Consider the following 16,730-nt stretch of genomic DNA (forward strand, 5'->3'; position numbering starts at 1 on the left):
AGGGATCATGAGATCACACCATGGGGACCCTTGTAACTGTCCTGGAGGAATAAGGATAATCTAAAGAGACACCTGTGCCCTCTCCTTGGCTATCAGAGAAATGGTATAATGGTCTCACTGGGAGGAATCTCATGCTAGGAAGACAGGTGGACTTCCAGCCCAGGAACAGGCTTGGACTCTGTCTCATGACTTAATGAATCTGTACACACAGAGAGTAGATCGGTGTTCACCAGGGTGCGGGGTAGGAGCAGGAGGGTGCCAGTCTTTAATGGGGGCCATGTTTCAGTCTGGGAAGATGTTTAAAAAGTCCTCCTGCGGACAGATGGTAGCAATGGCGGGACAACAGTGTGAATGTACCGTTGAACTCAGCTCTCGCGCATGGTAAGAATGGCAAGCTTCATTGTGTATATGTTAGCTTAGTAAAAAGTGCTGCAAACATCCTGGAGAGAGTGGACCAAAGCCTTGGAGTGGACAGGGAAGGCAAAGCCCTAAGCTTGTGCTTTTCAAAATGTCCTGCTAGATGCCACCCTTACACAGTCTGGTGGCCATTTCTGGGAGAAAAGAGAGAAGCATTTTGACAGTGTTGTAACTCCATCTTGGTTCTAGAACCTTCTTTTGCTTCCTGTGATAGGGTTCTTTGGAGAAACAGAGCCGATAGATTGAATCTGTAAAGATGGATTTATTAGAGTGGCTTACAGGCCGTGGTCTGACTAGTCCGGCAATGGCTGTCTCCTGATGAAAGTCTAAGACTCAGTCGTTGTTCAGTCCACAAGGCTGGGTGTCTCCGGGGCCGTCAGTATACGTCGGAATCCCAAAGCAATAGGCCCTGAAGCCAGTGAGGGAATGAAGTTGTCAGTGAGGGTGAGGGCAAGCAGGCAAGAGCAGAAGCTCCCGTCCTCCATGTCCTTTCTATAGGCTGTCCCCAGAAGGTGTGGCCCAGAGTAAAGCTGTATCTTCCCACCTATAACGAATAATGCCGTCCTCACAGGTGTAGTCAGGATCTTGGGTTTTGGTTAACTCCAGGTACATCTAAGAACGGCCAGCACAGTCCCCCACCCTGGGGACAATGTGTGTTTGTACTGATTTGCAGGCATGGGCAACAGCAGAGACGTTTGCTATTTTATTTATAGTCTTTCTGGGCTGTACTATTAAATATTGACATCTATCATTTTTCAAAATTACGCGTACCTGTGTGGTGTTGGGGTTGTGTGCACATGAGTCCCAGAGTCTAGAAGAGGGCATTGGATCCCGAGTTACAATCGTGAGCTACTGCGTGGATGTCTGGAACTGAACCCAGATTCCTCTGGGAGAGCATCCGGTGCTCTTAACCACTGAGCCATCTCTCCTGCCCCACAGGGTGCCTCCTCCACCGCTAAGCCATTTCTCTAGCAGCTCTGTGCTGTAATGTGGACAGCAAGGCAGGGAGAGTAAGCTTTTCGACATGGCCTCAACCTTCCTTGTTGCTTTGGATTTACACGGAGTAACTTGTAAGCTGAACGTGCAACCCTCTTCCCCAAGGCGCAGCATGCTTCATTTGTGTCTCCAGTGGACAGCCAAGAGCTGTCGGTCCTCGCTTCCCACCACCCTCAGCATCACCCTTGGCTTTGGTGAGGTTTTTATTGTGGCAGCGTGGACACCACACTCAGCCCAGGACGAAGAGAACTTCTGGCAAAAGTAGAAGTTCCCCCTCTTGGGGCAATCGAGGAGGAAATAATTCACCCCTTTATATTCTTATTGGTTTTAAATTTGTCATCGGGTAAAGGCTCTTCTGTGCGGCCACAAACTCAGAACGGGCATTCGAGGTAAGAGTAGGCCAACTCTGCCGGGCACTGTGAGCTGACCGTCTGGACTTTGGCCAGCTTTAGGCCAGGGAACACAGCCGAGACTGTTCCTTGTCACCAGTGATCTCTAGTTCTGTGGCCAGTTTAAAGCTTCTACTGTTGCTCCATCTTTAATGGCACAGGGGCAGCCTCCAGCCGCTCTGCTTCCCTTTAACCCAGCAGCGACAAGTAGTTTGAGGCGACCCTGTTAGTTCTCGAACTTTAAGTTGCCTCCCAGAGAACCCGCCTCCTCCCCAGTTGCCCAACACCCTCTCCCAGCATCCTCTCAGCCAGGGTTTCCAGGGAGCCGCTGGACTGTTCAGAGAGGCCCTTTGATATCTAGCTTGGTTTCAAACACCCGTCTGTCCCTTCCTTGCCATCTTGGAGCCACAGGGCTGGCTGCGGGGTGTGGGGGGATGTGGGGTTCTGAATCAGGTGGTTCGGGCTGGGAGAGGAGGCAAGGTTCTGCCCTCTGTTCCCCAGAATCTATCTCTTACGTAGCAGAGGCTGCAGGAGGTGAAGCGGCCGCTTCAGGCCCTTCTTCTGGCCCAGCTGTTCTAGGTCAGACAGACAGAATGAGGTCATCTCTGGGTTTTCCACGGCAGGGTGAGCACATCTGTTTCCTGGCTACCCAGCTGAGCCCTCACTTCGGGCCTCGCCCTTTTGGTGCCTCTCCTTCCTTCCTGTCTGGCTGAGCCTCTTTCCGGGGCTGACTGTGCTCAGGGTAAGGAGGAAGTGTGGCCTTCCCCAGCTGAGCCATAAATGCAGCCCTTTCTCAGCTAAAGGCCAGAGCAGCCCAGGAGGTCATGTTTCAGGAAGGATGTGTGAGGGAGAACTGATCCACAGTCCTAGTGGACCTCAAAGACTCCCTAAAAAAAAAAAGAAAAAAAAAAAAAAGGAGGATCTGTGTGTGCATACACTGACATGCCTGTGTGTGTGTGAATGTGTGTGTGTATATGTGTGTGTATGTGTGTGTGTGTGTGTGTGTAGTGTGTGTATGCATGTGTGTGTGTGTGGTGTGTGTATGTAAGTGTGTGTGTGTGGTGTGTGTATGTAAGTGTGTGTGTGTGGCTGTGTGTGTGGTGCGGTGTGAGTTTATGCAGGGTGTGTGTGTGTGTGTGTGTGTGTGTGTGTGTGTGTGTGTGTGTGTGTGTGTGTGTGTGTGTTTTTGTGTGTGTGTGTGTGTGTGTGTGTGTGTGTGTGTGTGGTGTGTGTGTGTGTGTGTGTGTGTGTATGGGTGTGTGTGTGTGTGTAAATATGTGTGTGTATTACTACTAAATCTACCTATACTACCCAATGTTGTGTGAGAGTTGGGTATGTGGTGTGTGTATGCGTGTGTGTCTGTGTGTGTGTGTTGTACTATGGTTGTGGAAGGCAGTGCCTCTGCCCTGTCCTCTATCTGAGTACCTGAGCATGGAATGGACACTTGTGGTCACCTCAGCAGCGGATGGGACACGTGAGCCTCCAGTTAGCTTCGCAGTGGGACCTGCTTATGTCCATTGCGTTCGATAAATGTGTGTGTATGTGCTTTCGTGCGCGAGTGCATGTGTGTATGTCCCTAGGCTCGTCGACACTTCTCTTTGGCTGGTCTTAACCTGTAAGCAATGAGCCCATGGCTCCCCCAGACTTACAGGCCATGGCTGGAGCAGTTGGGGCTCAGGATCCCAGGAGGGTGGCGCGCAGGCATTTGGAAAGAATAATTGTTTAGCAAGTTGCTCTCTACTTAGCAATGCTCTTTCAACAACAGGTTGGTATTTGGGTTGCAAAATAATTAGAAGGTCTTTTGGCCCAGAAGACAATGGAGTTTTGCTGGACTCACTGTTTAGGATGGGATGTTGTCAGCATTTCCATTGGCCGCTGTGGCCAGAACGCAGTGTTCTCGGTGACTGGGATTCCTGGGTCTGTAGTGATTCTCTTGCCAGTTTTACAGAGGGCGGGAGGGACGGCCGTCCTTCTGGGGCTCCCTCTGTCCTCTTCTGAATTCTGAAGCCCTGTTGAGTGCTCCAAGCTGGTGAGGCTCTGATGCTGCACTGAGCATTGTTAGAGAGGGGAGGGGCAGCCAGGGTACAGGAATGACCACGTCAGCTACCCCACAGCTGTAATGGCCCAAATGTTGTCATGAAGTAACAGGGAGCAGAAGTCTGTCCTCTGACTGCCTGTCATGGAAGTCATCATCCCAGTTAGGGACTAAGAGAAAGGGGAAAGTATGTGTTTGGAGGGAGACAAGGCTCAGGGCTGAGGCAGGCTTTGGGAAATCAGAACTGAGGTTTCAGGAGTTAACACAAACCTCTGATTCATTCATTCATTCATTCATTCATTCGCTCACTCTTATTCTCCCTCTCTCTCTCTCTCTCTCTCTCTCTCTCTCTCTCTCTCTCTCTCTCTGAGACCTGGAACTTGCCAATTAGACCAGGCTGCCCGGATAGAGGTATCCTCTTGTCTCTCTACCTCCTAAGAGCTGGGGTTACAGTTGTGTGTGTTATATATATGGTGTGGTGTTGTGGGTGTGGTGTATGTCCTTGTTAATGGGGATACATGTTGTGGTAAACATAAAAAGGGGCGGAAAGGTTCCCGCGCGTCCCCTGGCGGTCAGGCTCTTGGCTAGTTCCGGCTCCAGCAGGTCATTGGAACCAGCGCTCATTTATCTCAGTGGCTCCATGCTGCCCCCAAGTACTCTCTGACCCAGGTGGGTCACTATCATGCCAGTTTCACACAGAGATCGCCTATCTCGAGGCTCTCTTACCTTGGACTTTGTTCACATTCCCAGCATCCACTGAATCCCCCGGTCTCAGTGGCCGCTATCCTCTCGTAACTCCCTGCCGCTGCTCTGTTTACACTCCCAACATCCGCCCCCTAGTGGTTATGGTATAAACTCCCAACAACACGTTAAAACCAAGACTCAACGAACTGCAACCCGACAATCAGATTTATGTGCTAAATTCTCAACCCACGATACATCCACACAATAAACTCTCAACCGATTGATAAGGATGTAAACCGCCCACCTAGATAAGATACATTTGCCTACAGAAATCCATCCCAGCTACCTTGGCAATTCAAGACCGCCCGGATCTGGGTCATCCTTCTCTGTCTCCATCTTGATTCTTCTTCTGTCTCCTCCTCTCCTGTCTTACAAAAACTTTGTCCTCGACTTATCTTTTTTACTGTCCAGTCATGGCCTTGACCTAACTGGTGCCAGCCCTCACCTGCATAGAGACATCAACCCACAGAGACACTTGCCCGCGTCTACACCATGCAGAGACCAAAGGTCAACACTCAAAGATGTCTTTCCTCATCTTTAATTTTTGAGAGTGTATGTTAGATTTATTAGCGTTACAGGTACGGGTGTGTTCTCTGCATCTGTGTGTTTGTACCACATCTGTGACTGGTTGCTGGGGCACTGAAACCCCCTGAAAATGGAGTTGGGTATGCTTGTGAGTGCCACGTGGGTGCCGGGAACTGCATCCCGGTCCTCTTCAAGAGCAGCCAGTACTGTGGAGTACATTTACGTCATGAAGATGGTGCCCTTGGAAAACCTGCCCTTGCATTCTGTTGGTCTGACCCATGGCTGAGAAAGCCTGCTTTTCTAATCCATTTATTTGAAGTTGGCACTGACAAGGTTACCCGGTACCTGTCGCACCCTTTGCCAGCTCCATTGTGTCTTCCTCTTTAGTTTCCCTGAACATGAAGCTCACCAATTTGGTTCCCTGGGCAGTGAACTGCAGGGACCCTCCTGACTCTGCCTCCCAGCACAGGGACTGCAAACATGTGTCACCACACCCGGCGCTTTAACCTGGGCCCTGAGGAGGTCAAACTCTGGTTCTCAGGCTTGCACAGCAAATACCTGCTGAGCCATCTTCCCAGGCCTGTAGCTAAGATTCTTATCACACTTATGTGTTCCAGGTTCTATTCTAAACTGTTTATACGGATGCTAACAAGGACCTTCTACATGGGGCCCTTCTAGCCACCCCCTTAACTGAGGAGGAAACTGAGGCACGCAGAAGTCAAACAGCCCGTAGAAGGTAACCCAACCAGCAGTTGATATGGCCAGGTTTGGACTTGAGGTGACAGGATTCCCGACTGTTCCTATTTCTGCAGGGTAGCGAGGTGAGGACTCAGACCCCATAGTCCACTGCGTGAGATGAAGAGATAGGTGGCCTTTGTGTCACAGCCAGTGCCTTAGTCAGGGTTTTACTGCTGTGAACAGACACCATGACCAAGGCAAGTCTTATAAAGGACAACATTTAATTGGCGTTGGCTTACAGGTTCAGAGGTTCAGGCTAGTATCATCAAGGTGGGAACATGGCAGCATCCAGACAGACAGGTGCAAGAGGAGCTGAGAGTACTACATCTTCATCTGAAGGTTGCTACCAGAATACTAACTTCCAGGCAGCTAGCATGAGGGTCTTAAAGCCCACACCCACAGTGACACACCCACTCCAACAAGGCCACACCCACTCCAACAAGGCCACACCCACTCCAAACAAGGCCACACCCATCTCCAACAAGGCCACACCTTCTAATAGCGCCACTTCCTGGGCTGAGCATATACAAGCCATCACAGCCACTGAGGCCTCAGGAATGCGTTGGGAATGTGGGGACATGGATAGTTGGCTACTACAAATCCAAGTGTCATTCGATAGTGTTTGGAGTACCTGACAGAGTCACACTCTGATGTTTTGGTGTCAGGTGGCTTGCTCTGTAAGCCCTCTCTCTAGAGGGACATGCTATGTATCGTTGGCACTAGGACAGTCACCGGGGAGCCACCAAGGCTGTGTCCCCAGGACCTGCACTGACATGCTGTCAGACGTACAACAGGGCCTGCTGCTCTGCCAGCAGAGGGCTGGTCTGACTGGGCATCCGCAGAGCAGCACTGACTTTCTTTTGATTTTTAAAGACAGGGTATTGTGTAGCTCAGGTTAGCTTGAACTCCCTAAGCTGGTGAGGATGACCTGGGTCTTCTGATCTTTCTGCCTTCATGTCCCAAGGACTGGTGTTATGGGAGTGTCCCACCTTGCCTGGCTTGGGATCATGAGTTTTTGTGCTGTGTACTCACAGATGTCCAGCATGTCCTCTGTGGGCAGCTCCTACAGATTCAATAACATACACTGTTTTCTCTTCTCTTCTCAGGCAGTGGGCATGGCTCGCCGCCTGCAGTAGCCCCTCAGAGGCGGCGGCTGACACGGAGACCAGGCTACATGAGAAGCACAGCCAGTCCTGGGATCGGGTTCCTGTCTCCAGCAATGGGCATGCCACGCCCGATCTCAGCGGGGCTGACAGGCCAGGAGTTCTACCCCTCACAGTCCAAGGCTAGACAGTGCAGCCTTGACCTCAGGAGCCACTGCCAAGACTCACTGGTGGGCAACCCTTTTCTCAAGGGCTCCCTTACCCCTGCTGTGACCTCTGTGGGCCATCTGCACCCAGCCCAGGGCTCTATGAGAGAAAGGACGGTGCACTCTGGGGTTCATTCCGGGAATGACAGCAGACAATCTGAGAGGCTGACTGGGGACAGTGGTTGTCGGCAAGAATTTTTATCTTCAGACAGCTCTAAGTCTCTGGCTCCTAGCCTTGATGTAGCTTGGAGCAAGGGATCGAGGGGCCTGAAGACTGTGAAACCTCTGGCATCACCGGCGTCGAATGGCCCCGCTGACATCCCATCCCTTCCCGGCTTCCAAGACACCTTTACTTCCAACTTCAGCTTCATCCGACTCTCCCTCGGTGCCGCTGGAGAACGCGGAGAAGCAGAAGGTTGCCTGCCATCCAGAGAGGCCGAACCCCTGCATCAGAGCCCCCAAGAGATGGCAGCTGAAGGATCCGGCTCAGACAGGCCCCACGGGGAGCCTCGGCATCTCTGGACCTTCAGTCTTCACGCTGCTCCCGGCTTGGTGGACTTGGCTCAGGGGACGAGGAGCAACAAGCAACCAGAATGTGGCATGGTCTCCTCCTCCGATGCTGGCTTCTCTTCCCAGGATGCATCCCCCGCTGGAGGGCGGGGCGACCAGGATGGAGGCTGGGCGGATGCCCATGGATGGCACGCTCTGCTCAGGGAATGGGAGCCCATGCTGCAGGACTACCTACTGAGCAACCGCAGGCAGCTGGAGGTGTGTGTCCTTCAGAAATCTGTCACCCCCAGCTCAGTGTTGGGAATGAGCAGCTGATGGAGTGCTGGTCCCAGAAGCTGCAGTGGATTCTGGGACGGCTGACTGAAAAGATGTGATAGCACATCTGTCGCCTCCACATCTGAACGCGCATGCTCTGTTCTCCGCTTTCAGGCTGTGTAGCTTAGGTGCGGGCATGCCCTCTCTGATGGGGCCCATGCTTCGCCACAACCTTTGACCTGCAGTGTGGTTTGTTCAGGTTAGGACACTGGGGACTGGCAAGATGGCTCGGTGGGTAAAGGCACTTGCTGCCAAGCTTGACTACCTGAGTTTGATCCTCCAGAACCCAGAGGGTGGAAGCCGACTTCTGTAAGCTGATATCTCCCCTCCCTCCACAGTAAACAAATGTAATAAAGTAAGACACTGGGAGGGTAAGGGGGGAACAGCCAGTTCGGGTTTGGAAAGAGTGAGAAGTTAGGAGGGGAGAAGTCTGATTGTGCAGGCCCCATCCCCTCCTACTTTGCTTCATTGCCCCGTGGGCTATGTGGTCCTCCTACCAGGAGACAGTATGTGTGTGCACATATGTGTATGTGACCTGTGTGTGTGTGTGTGTGTGTGTGTGTGTGTGGTGTGTCACTGGGGACTGATATGCAAGATGATTGGGTGGGTGGGTAAATGTGGCTTGTGTGTGAGTGTGTGTGTTGTGTGTGTTTTTGGGGGGCTGAGGCACTTCTTCACTTCTGCCGGTGCTTGACTAGGGCCAGTGGGTCTCAGGGACTTTGTCCCTCCTCCTGTGAGGTGAACCATGGGTCACTAGGTTTTTCTGTGTGGTTCAGTGTCAAGTTCAGGTCCTTACACTTGCCAAGCAGGCGCTTTACTGACCATTCATCTCCTCAGCATCCGGTTTCAGTGTTTAGAAGCAAGACCTGGTCACAGCTCGTTAGGAAGTTGTTCTGGCAAGGAAGGTGTGGCTACCAGTGGCTCCCCACTCCCTTGTTCTCATCTTCCCCACTCCTGTGCTGGGATAGAACTAGGACTGTGTGCATGCTAGGCACACATCTCTGAGCTACATGTCCAGCCCAAGACAGCAGCTTCCCTGAGATGGAGGCTTCAAGCGGGGCCACGGTCCTTCCTGAGCTGGCCACTCTGGAGACTGTGGTCTGTGCCTGGCTCCTCTTGGCTCTTACTTCCCACGTTCACTCACCCTCACTGTGATGTTCTGAGGGTTAGAGCAGAGGCCATTCGGCCTGCAGTCTGTGTTCCCTCTCCCCACAAAGTGCTTCATGTTGTAATGGCAACACTGTGGAATTTGTAATGTTCTAAGTCTTTCTGGGGAGTTCATGCTTAAGTTGTGTTTCTTTGTGCAAATGACTTTTCTTTTCTTCCTTAAACACGCATTTGGCATTGGCACACATTGCTTGTGTGTGTGTATGTGTGTGTGTGTGTGTGTGTGTTTTAAAAATAGTTTAAATAGAACTTCACTTTTAAAATAGTTTCCCTATATAAAAAACAGTATTGCTTCTGAATTTAACTTTTTTTTTTTTAATTTTTTTTTATTTGTCTGTGTTTGTGATTGTGGTTCAGAGAACACCTTGTGGGAGTTATTGTGGGTTTCGGAATAGCCCAATCGGACTTGTCTGCATGAGCCTTCACCCTCAAGCCATCCCATCCGGACAGCCCACCTTTGAAAATAGTTCTTAGACGCTCGTAGGTTTCACAAAATGAACTTGCTTGAATTAGTTTGTGATTTCTGTCTTATGTTTCCCCTTCACACCGACACAGGTCACTTCCTTGATTTTCAAGCTTCAGAAACTTCAAGAAAAGGCGGTCGAGGATGGCGATTATGACATGGGTGAGTTCGGAAGCTCTTCATAGACAGTTTTTATCTTTCTCCCTGACCTCTGTCCGGACCTCTGTCCCCGCTTCTTGGACTCTTCCTCCTTCATCCCGGGAGTTGTGTGGTTGACTCTTGTGGGGGTCTCTGTTCTGGGGCAGCTGGCCAGCCTGCTGCCCTGTGGTCTGTGCTTTGGAGCACCAACCTCTCTGGTAGGTTGAACTTTATTGATTGGCTGGGAACATGTGTGGAATCTCCTCTGAAGGAAGTATACTAACTCATCCCCCGTCTGCCCGCAACTCACAAATCCATCAGCTACATCCAATATGGCACCCACGCTGTGCCTGGCAACATGAGGGGAACAGGGGGAGGAGGAGGAAGAAAATGCTGGTCCTGTCTGTGGGATGGTGGTGGTGACATCATCACGGGGCTTTCTGGCTTCATGCTCTCCTACACGAGATTCAGAAACGAGTTCTATTCAAGAGATGTCAGGCAACCCAGAGCTTGGAGTTGTACCCTCATGATTAAAAATATCCAAGAGAAGGACAAATTATAACATGAGGTTGGGGTGGACGGGGAGGAGCTGGTCAGAGGCCATGGAGGAGCCAAACAGGTGTGGGGCTAGGAAGAGGCGGCACTGACTGGGCCTGAGGTGGTGCTGACTGGGCCTGGTGGAGGGAGATGGGGAGTTTTCGGGGGTGGCTGGTTTGGAAGGAACCTTAAGAATTCTGCTGGGTGTGGGGAAAGGAGGAGTCTTAGGATAACTTAGAGTTCCTCCAGACAGCTGTGGGGCTGACAGACACTCCTGCTCCTGGCCTGGTTTAGGATACCAGGACTGGCCAGGAGTACAGTGTGGAGCTGAGGACCCTCTGGAAGCTGTTGGCTCAGGGGTCAGGCTGCTGCCTAATTAATGCTTAGGCCTGTGCTGTGTTACTCCAACCACTATACCTCAAGCCGTTGGAATTGCGGCCATATTGGCATCTGTGAGTGATTTGGGGAAGGAGCTTGTCAGTTCCTCTGAAGAGCTGGGGTGCACTGTCCTCTCTGTGTGCACCGATGAGCTTCTCTTTAGAGAGTGAGAAGGATTGGGGGATGGAGGTGGGATTCTTCAGGTCCTCCTATACCTCTACCTGTAGGCCACCAGATTTCAGATGATGCTGGGTGAACGATGAGTGCCAGAGGGAGTGGAAGGTATGGAGTGGAAGCATCCTCCATGATAGCCCCTGGGGTCTGTTCTGCACCACAGGTAGAAAGAAGCACCTATTCCTGGGCCCGGCTCACTGCTGGTTTGTCTGTAAGACCACGTTGGTTTTCATTGCAGCATTTCCTGAACTTGTTGTCACCGTAAGGGGCTGACTCCTAGTCCCTCCTCCTTCAGGACATAGTTCTCGTGTACCACGCCACATGAATGGGACCGTGCCTTTCCCCCACTTCCAGACATAGACCTTTTGGTCTTGGCTCTCCCAGTGGTCTTCTATCTGAGACGTCATTTCTATCTTCTTCTCTCAACATCTCTGTCACAGTTTAGGAATAAAAGTATGATGCATTTATCAGGGAAGTCAGAAAGGGCATCCACCTTCAGCATCCTTTCTGGGCACCCTCCTTCATTGTCTGTATTCCTGGACACCTTCCTTCAGTGTCCTCCTGGCTTGTTCCTTGTGTGCTCAGAGCTTCTGGAGTAGGCCTAGCCCTCTACATTTCCTGTAGTCTCTAGAGGACTCAGGGACCGAGGTATGAGGAATAGTAGCTGTAAGATCCTTCCCCAGAGAGGCAGGCCACAGGGCAGTGGTTGGGAGTCTCTAGGGGGCACCTGTCTGGTTCACAGCAAGTCACATCCTGTTTAAGTCCTGGACTGGCACACTTGGCTTGTATATTGAGTGCTTATGTGTCTGTGTGAAGTGTGGTTCTGGTCACTGGGCATTTAGTAAGTGCTTCGTGGGGAATCAAGATGTCTTGGTACGACACTCTCGCCGCTGACAGGCTGCTCGTGGCAGAACGTTTTTGTTTTGGGAGGTTACGTGCGTGGGAGGCAGATGTCTTCATCCTGGGATGAGACTCAACACTGACAGTTATCTGTGATGGAGGGACCCTGCCCCAGCTCGCTTAGGTGAGGTTTGAACGTCACCTGTCTCCCAGAGCGTCATAGGCTTCAATACTTGGTTACCAGCTCACACCGCTATTTTAGAAGATTGTGGAGCATTTAGAAAGTGGAGCCTCGCTAGCAGAAGTGGGTTGCAGGGGTGGGGGGTGGGAGAGTCTTTGAAGGATAGACCCCCCCCTTTGGGATTTGGTTTGTGTTCTCTGCTGTCTGGTCAGCTATGATCTAAGACCCTTTATTGCATGCTCTGACTGTCACCACCACCACTACCATGATGAACAGGAACCCGGCTGAAACCACGAGCCCAAATGAACCTTTTCTCCGTCTGCTAGAAGCACAGAGTAGTGAGAAAAATTAATGAGTACAGAGTTCTCATAGATCAATGGGATTCTGGGTCAATGGGTCCTCATCTACATTGAGCTGATGTTTATTGTGATGAGATTTGTCTTAAGGACCCAGGGATATAACTTTAATTTCCACCTGGTTTTCTCCAGGTTCCTAAAAACATGGGAAGAATTGTTGAGACTTATTCATGTCCTGCGGATACTTTGTTTCTTTTTCTGTGTATAGACAACAATGTACTCGTTCTCCATCTTGTGAAATGGTGTGTGGCGATTGTGCATGCCAGAGCGATGAGTGGGGAGGCAACAGGACAGGCATATGCCCCCAGGTTTCTGTTCCTCTTTCCTCTTGTTGTATGCTCAAGAGAAAGACGTGGCTGGCACAGAGTAGAAAGTTCCATGCTTTATCTCATTAAAATCACAGCAAGTTTACACTGCGATGCCTCCCGGGGAGACCCCTTAAGGACTCTCACTCCTCCTATCTCTCTTGCCAGGGAAGCTGAGTTCTTGTTTCTTTTATGTTTTCTGCGGGCTGGGAAGCCTGGGGGAAGAGATGTTTGTTTAGGGTCCCCCCCCCCCATAGCCACTTCACCCTTCCAGCTTCTTTACTTTAATGACGACTGCCTGTGACTGTGGGACTGAGGGCAAGGAGACTTTGGGAGAGACCACTGCTTGGATGTTGGGGTGTAGAGTAGAACCCTAGGACTCAGCTGAGAGGGAGGAAAAGATTGTCCACAAGGATCCTCCATGCTCTTGTCCCTGTATCAGTATCCCCACGGCGTACTGTAACCCTGACAGTCACTTCACGGGCAAAAGAGCGAGGTGGAGCCAAAGCCCTTTGGATCTTAGCCTCTTTGTCTGTCTCTCCGTCTCTGACTCTGTATCGCTCTGTCTGTCCCTGTATGTCTCTGCCTGTCTCTGTCTCTCTGTCTCTTTGTCTCTCTGTCTCTCTTTGTCTGTCTCTCCATCTCTGACTATGTATCACTCTGTCTGTCCCTGTATGTCTCTGTCTCTGTCTCTCTGTCTCTTTGTCTCTCTGTCTCTCTTTGTCTGTCTCTCCATCTCTGACTATGTATCACTCTGTCTGTCCCTGTATGTCTCCGCCTGTCTCTGTCTCTCTGTCTCTTTCTGTCTCTTTGTCTCTGACTCTGTATCGCTCTGTCTGTCCCTGTATGTCTCTGCCTGTCTCTGTCTCTCTGTCTCTTTGTCTCTCTGTCTCTCTTTGTCTGTCTCTCCATCTCTGACTATGTATCACTCTGTCTGTCCCTGTATGTCTCCGCCTGTCTCTGTCTCTCTGTCTCTTTCTGTCTCTTTGTCTCTGACTCTGTATCGCTCTGTCTGTCCCTGTATGTCTCTGTCTCTGTCTCTGTCTCTCTGTCTCTTTCTGTCTCTTTGTCTCTGTCTCTCTGTCTCTGACTCTGTATCGCTCTGTCTGTCCCTGTATGTCTCTGTCTGTCTCTGTCTCTCTGTCTGTCTCTCTCTGTCTCTCTGTCTCTGTCTCTCTGTCTCTGTCTCTCTGTCTCTCTCTGTCTCTTTGTCTCTCTGTCTCTGTCTCTGTCTCTTTGTCACTCTGTCTCTGTCTCTCTGTCTCTTTGTCTCTCTGTCTCTTTGTCTCTCTGTCTCTGTCTCTGTCTCCCTCTTTCTCTCTTTATGTTTAGTCCCGTGTATACAAGTATGTGGAAGTCAGAGGTTTCCTGGGAACTGAACCTGGGTTCTCTGTAAGAGCAGTAAGTGCTCTGAATTACTGAGCAGTTTTCCGGTCCCCGAACACACCTTAGGAGAAACGCGAATGTTGTGGCATTTTAGTGCTATTTCTATGTTTAGATGTACTTAGATGAGCAAATGCTCGCATCATGTTACAGTCGGTTAAATATGTTTTTAAAAATCAAGTTGCCTACAGTGTTTAGCATAGCTGTGTGCAACACCTTGGAGCTGAGGGATCTTGCAGGCCACAGCATGGGGCAGAGGGGAGTACAAGGCTCTACCATGGAGCCCATGCAGCCAGGGCAGGCTGCCGTGTATGGCTCAGGAGATTATTGATACAGAAGACTATACCAGGGAGGCTGCACTGTGGAGCTGAGGGGTGTGTCAAACTGAATGGTGAAGCCAAAGGCTGCTGCAGGCTGAGGGTAATGGTGGACTGTACTGTGAAGGACAAGGGCATGGCAAGGGTAAGGGCTGGGCCACTTGGTGATGATAATGTACCCTATGGTAGCTGCACAACAGAGCCATCCCAGGATGCATACAAGAGTATGCCTCCAAGTTCTCCTCTGGGCTGTATGAAGCAGGGCGTTTTAGATGTAGACCTACACCTCTTAACCCACTCTCTCATACTGGTTCCCAGTTGCTTCTGGTTGCCAGTTACCCAGAGACTTTTGTCCTGCTCTTCTCCAGGAAGCAAAATGCCACATGGTTAGAATAGGAAATGTCCTCACAGGTTTGTGCGTGCAATGCCTGGCGACATTGGCTTGGGAAGGTTGTGAACTCTTACCAGGCAGAGCTTCACTGGAGGGAGCAGGTCTTGAGGGTTATATCCTGTGTCTTAGTCAGGGTTCCTATTCCTGCACAAACATCATGGCCAAGAAGCAAGTTGGGGAGGAAAGGGTTTATTCAGCTTACACTTCCACGTTGCTGCTCATCACCAAAGGAAGTCAGGACTGGAACTCAACAGGTCAGGAAGCAGGAGCTGATGCAGAGGCCATGGAGGGATGTTACTTACTGGCTTGCTTCCCCTGGCTTGCTCAGCTTGCTCTCTTATAGAACCCAAGACCACCAGCCCAGGGATGGCACCACCGCAAGGGACTGGGTCCTCCCCGCTTTGATCACTAATTGAGAAAATGCCTTACAGCTGGGTCTCAAGGAGGCATTTCCTCAAGGGAGGCTCCTTTCTCTGTGATAACTCCAGCTGTGTCAAGTTGACACATAAAACCAGCCAGTACATCCTGGTTCTTATCTCTCTTCCTACGGCCATCTTCCTGCTTGGTGCAGTGATGTGACCTGTAGCCTTGTCCTTGCTTCCCTGTTGCAGAGAAGAGCTACTCCCTCCTTCGTGCCTGCCCTGCCATGACGGATTGTCTCTTCCGAACTGTGAGCCCAAGCAACCCTCTCCTCACTAAGCTCTTTCTGTTGCTATTTTTATTTTTAATTTTTGTCAGAGCCACTAACTAATACACGAGGTAACCGTTGATGGATGTCCGATCCTGACAGTGTCAAGAGGGTCTGTGTACGGGGCTCTGGAAAAGCTCCATCCATTAGCTGAGAATTATGCATATTATACTAAGAGCTGACCGGGCCACACCCTGCAGTTGAATTCACTGACTGACAGCTTCCACCCGCACAGCGTTCCAACCCTTCTACTTTTCTCACAAAGTGACAGAAACAATTAACATATTTGACCCGAGACCCTGAAACCACCCTCGTGAGCTATGGAAAAATTGGTGATAATGTATTTATATATCATTTTTGTTTTTCTGTATGTTTTCAGTTGAGGCATTGTGGAAATGGGTTCTGAGGCTTCTAGCGTCTCCCTTGCCCGTCTCTTTGGATGGGGATGGTTCAGTAAGTGCAGGAGACGGTGTGTCTGAGTGGTAGCTGCTGTTTGTCCTGCTGTGTGCTCTTGGGCTCCTGTTTACTCCAGGATAAAACAGGAGTATAACCCTGTTCCCCGGTATGGGAGGGATCATGATGGTGCTGTGTAGGAGGCACCCGCAGCCCAGTGAGAGGAAGGATAGGTTCCCTTACTTCCTGTGCCCCATACACGTTAGAAAGCACTGGAAACTGTTGCTTCTGAATAACCAGTTACCACGGGAGCAAGGAGCGGGTAAGGGAGGATAATTTGGCTTCTCACTTTCTATGCAGCAATAAGAAGCTCATTGCATATGATCTGACTTCTTTCAAGATGCAAACATAAATTGTAAATGAGATAAAGCAAACGCTATCCCAAAGCATGCAAATTATGGTGAAGCATCTGAAGCTTGAATATTCTAAACATCTCAGTGAATGGGTTTTTCTTCCCCTCAGGGTAGGTTTCAGGATCTGTTATCTCATTAATTTTATGGGTTGGTTTTTTTTGTTTGTTTGTTTTGTTTTTTGGGAGGGTGTGACATTGAAGGACACTGAGGAAATAAATTTGTAACCTTGCTTGGGTTTAAGGAAGACCCAACATTGATTATTGTTGTAGTTAGTTTTAGTTTTTTAATTATCAACTTGACACAGCCTAGACTCATCTGACAGGAGAGATTCGGCTGAGGAATTGCCTAGATAAGACTAGCTTGTGGAAAGGTCTGTTGGGAATTGTTAACTGATACTGGAAGACCCAGTCCACTGTGGGTGGCGTCATTCCCTAGGCAGGTGGTCCTGACCTGTCTCAGAAAGCCAGCTGAGTATGAACCTGTGTAAGCCAGCCGGCCAGTATCCTTTATGGTTTCTCTCAACTACATCTCCAGCACCGTACCTGCCTGTGGGACACCGTGCTTCCCCGCCAAGATGATAATGGACCGAACTTCTGAAAGTGTAAACCAGAGTCAATTAAACGCTCTC

General features: G+C 50.4%; 1 protein-coding gene across 1 annotated transcript in view; it reads left to right on the forward strand.

The window, feature by feature from the left end:
- Disc1 (DISC1 scaffold protein) overlaps positions 1-16,730 on the forward strand; it is a 203,678-nt gene that overhangs the window by 26,740 nt on the left and 160,208 nt on the right. The window contains exons 2-3 of the mRNA XM_032887977.1: positions 6,951-7,921; positions 9,701-9,770. Coding sequence (XP_032743868.1) covers positions 6,951-7,921; positions 9,701-9,770 — 1,041 coding nt within the window. The remainder of the gene's footprint in view (positions 1-6,950; positions 7,922-9,700; positions 9,771-16,730) is intronic.

The sequence above is a fragment of the Rattus rattus genome, chromosome 17, assembly GCF_011064425.1.
Source record: "Rattus rattus isolate New Zealand chromosome 17, Rrattus_CSIRO_v1, whole genome shotgun sequence".
Lineage (NCBI taxonomy): Eukaryota > Metazoa > Chordata > Mammalia > Rodentia > Muridae > Rattus > Rattus rattus.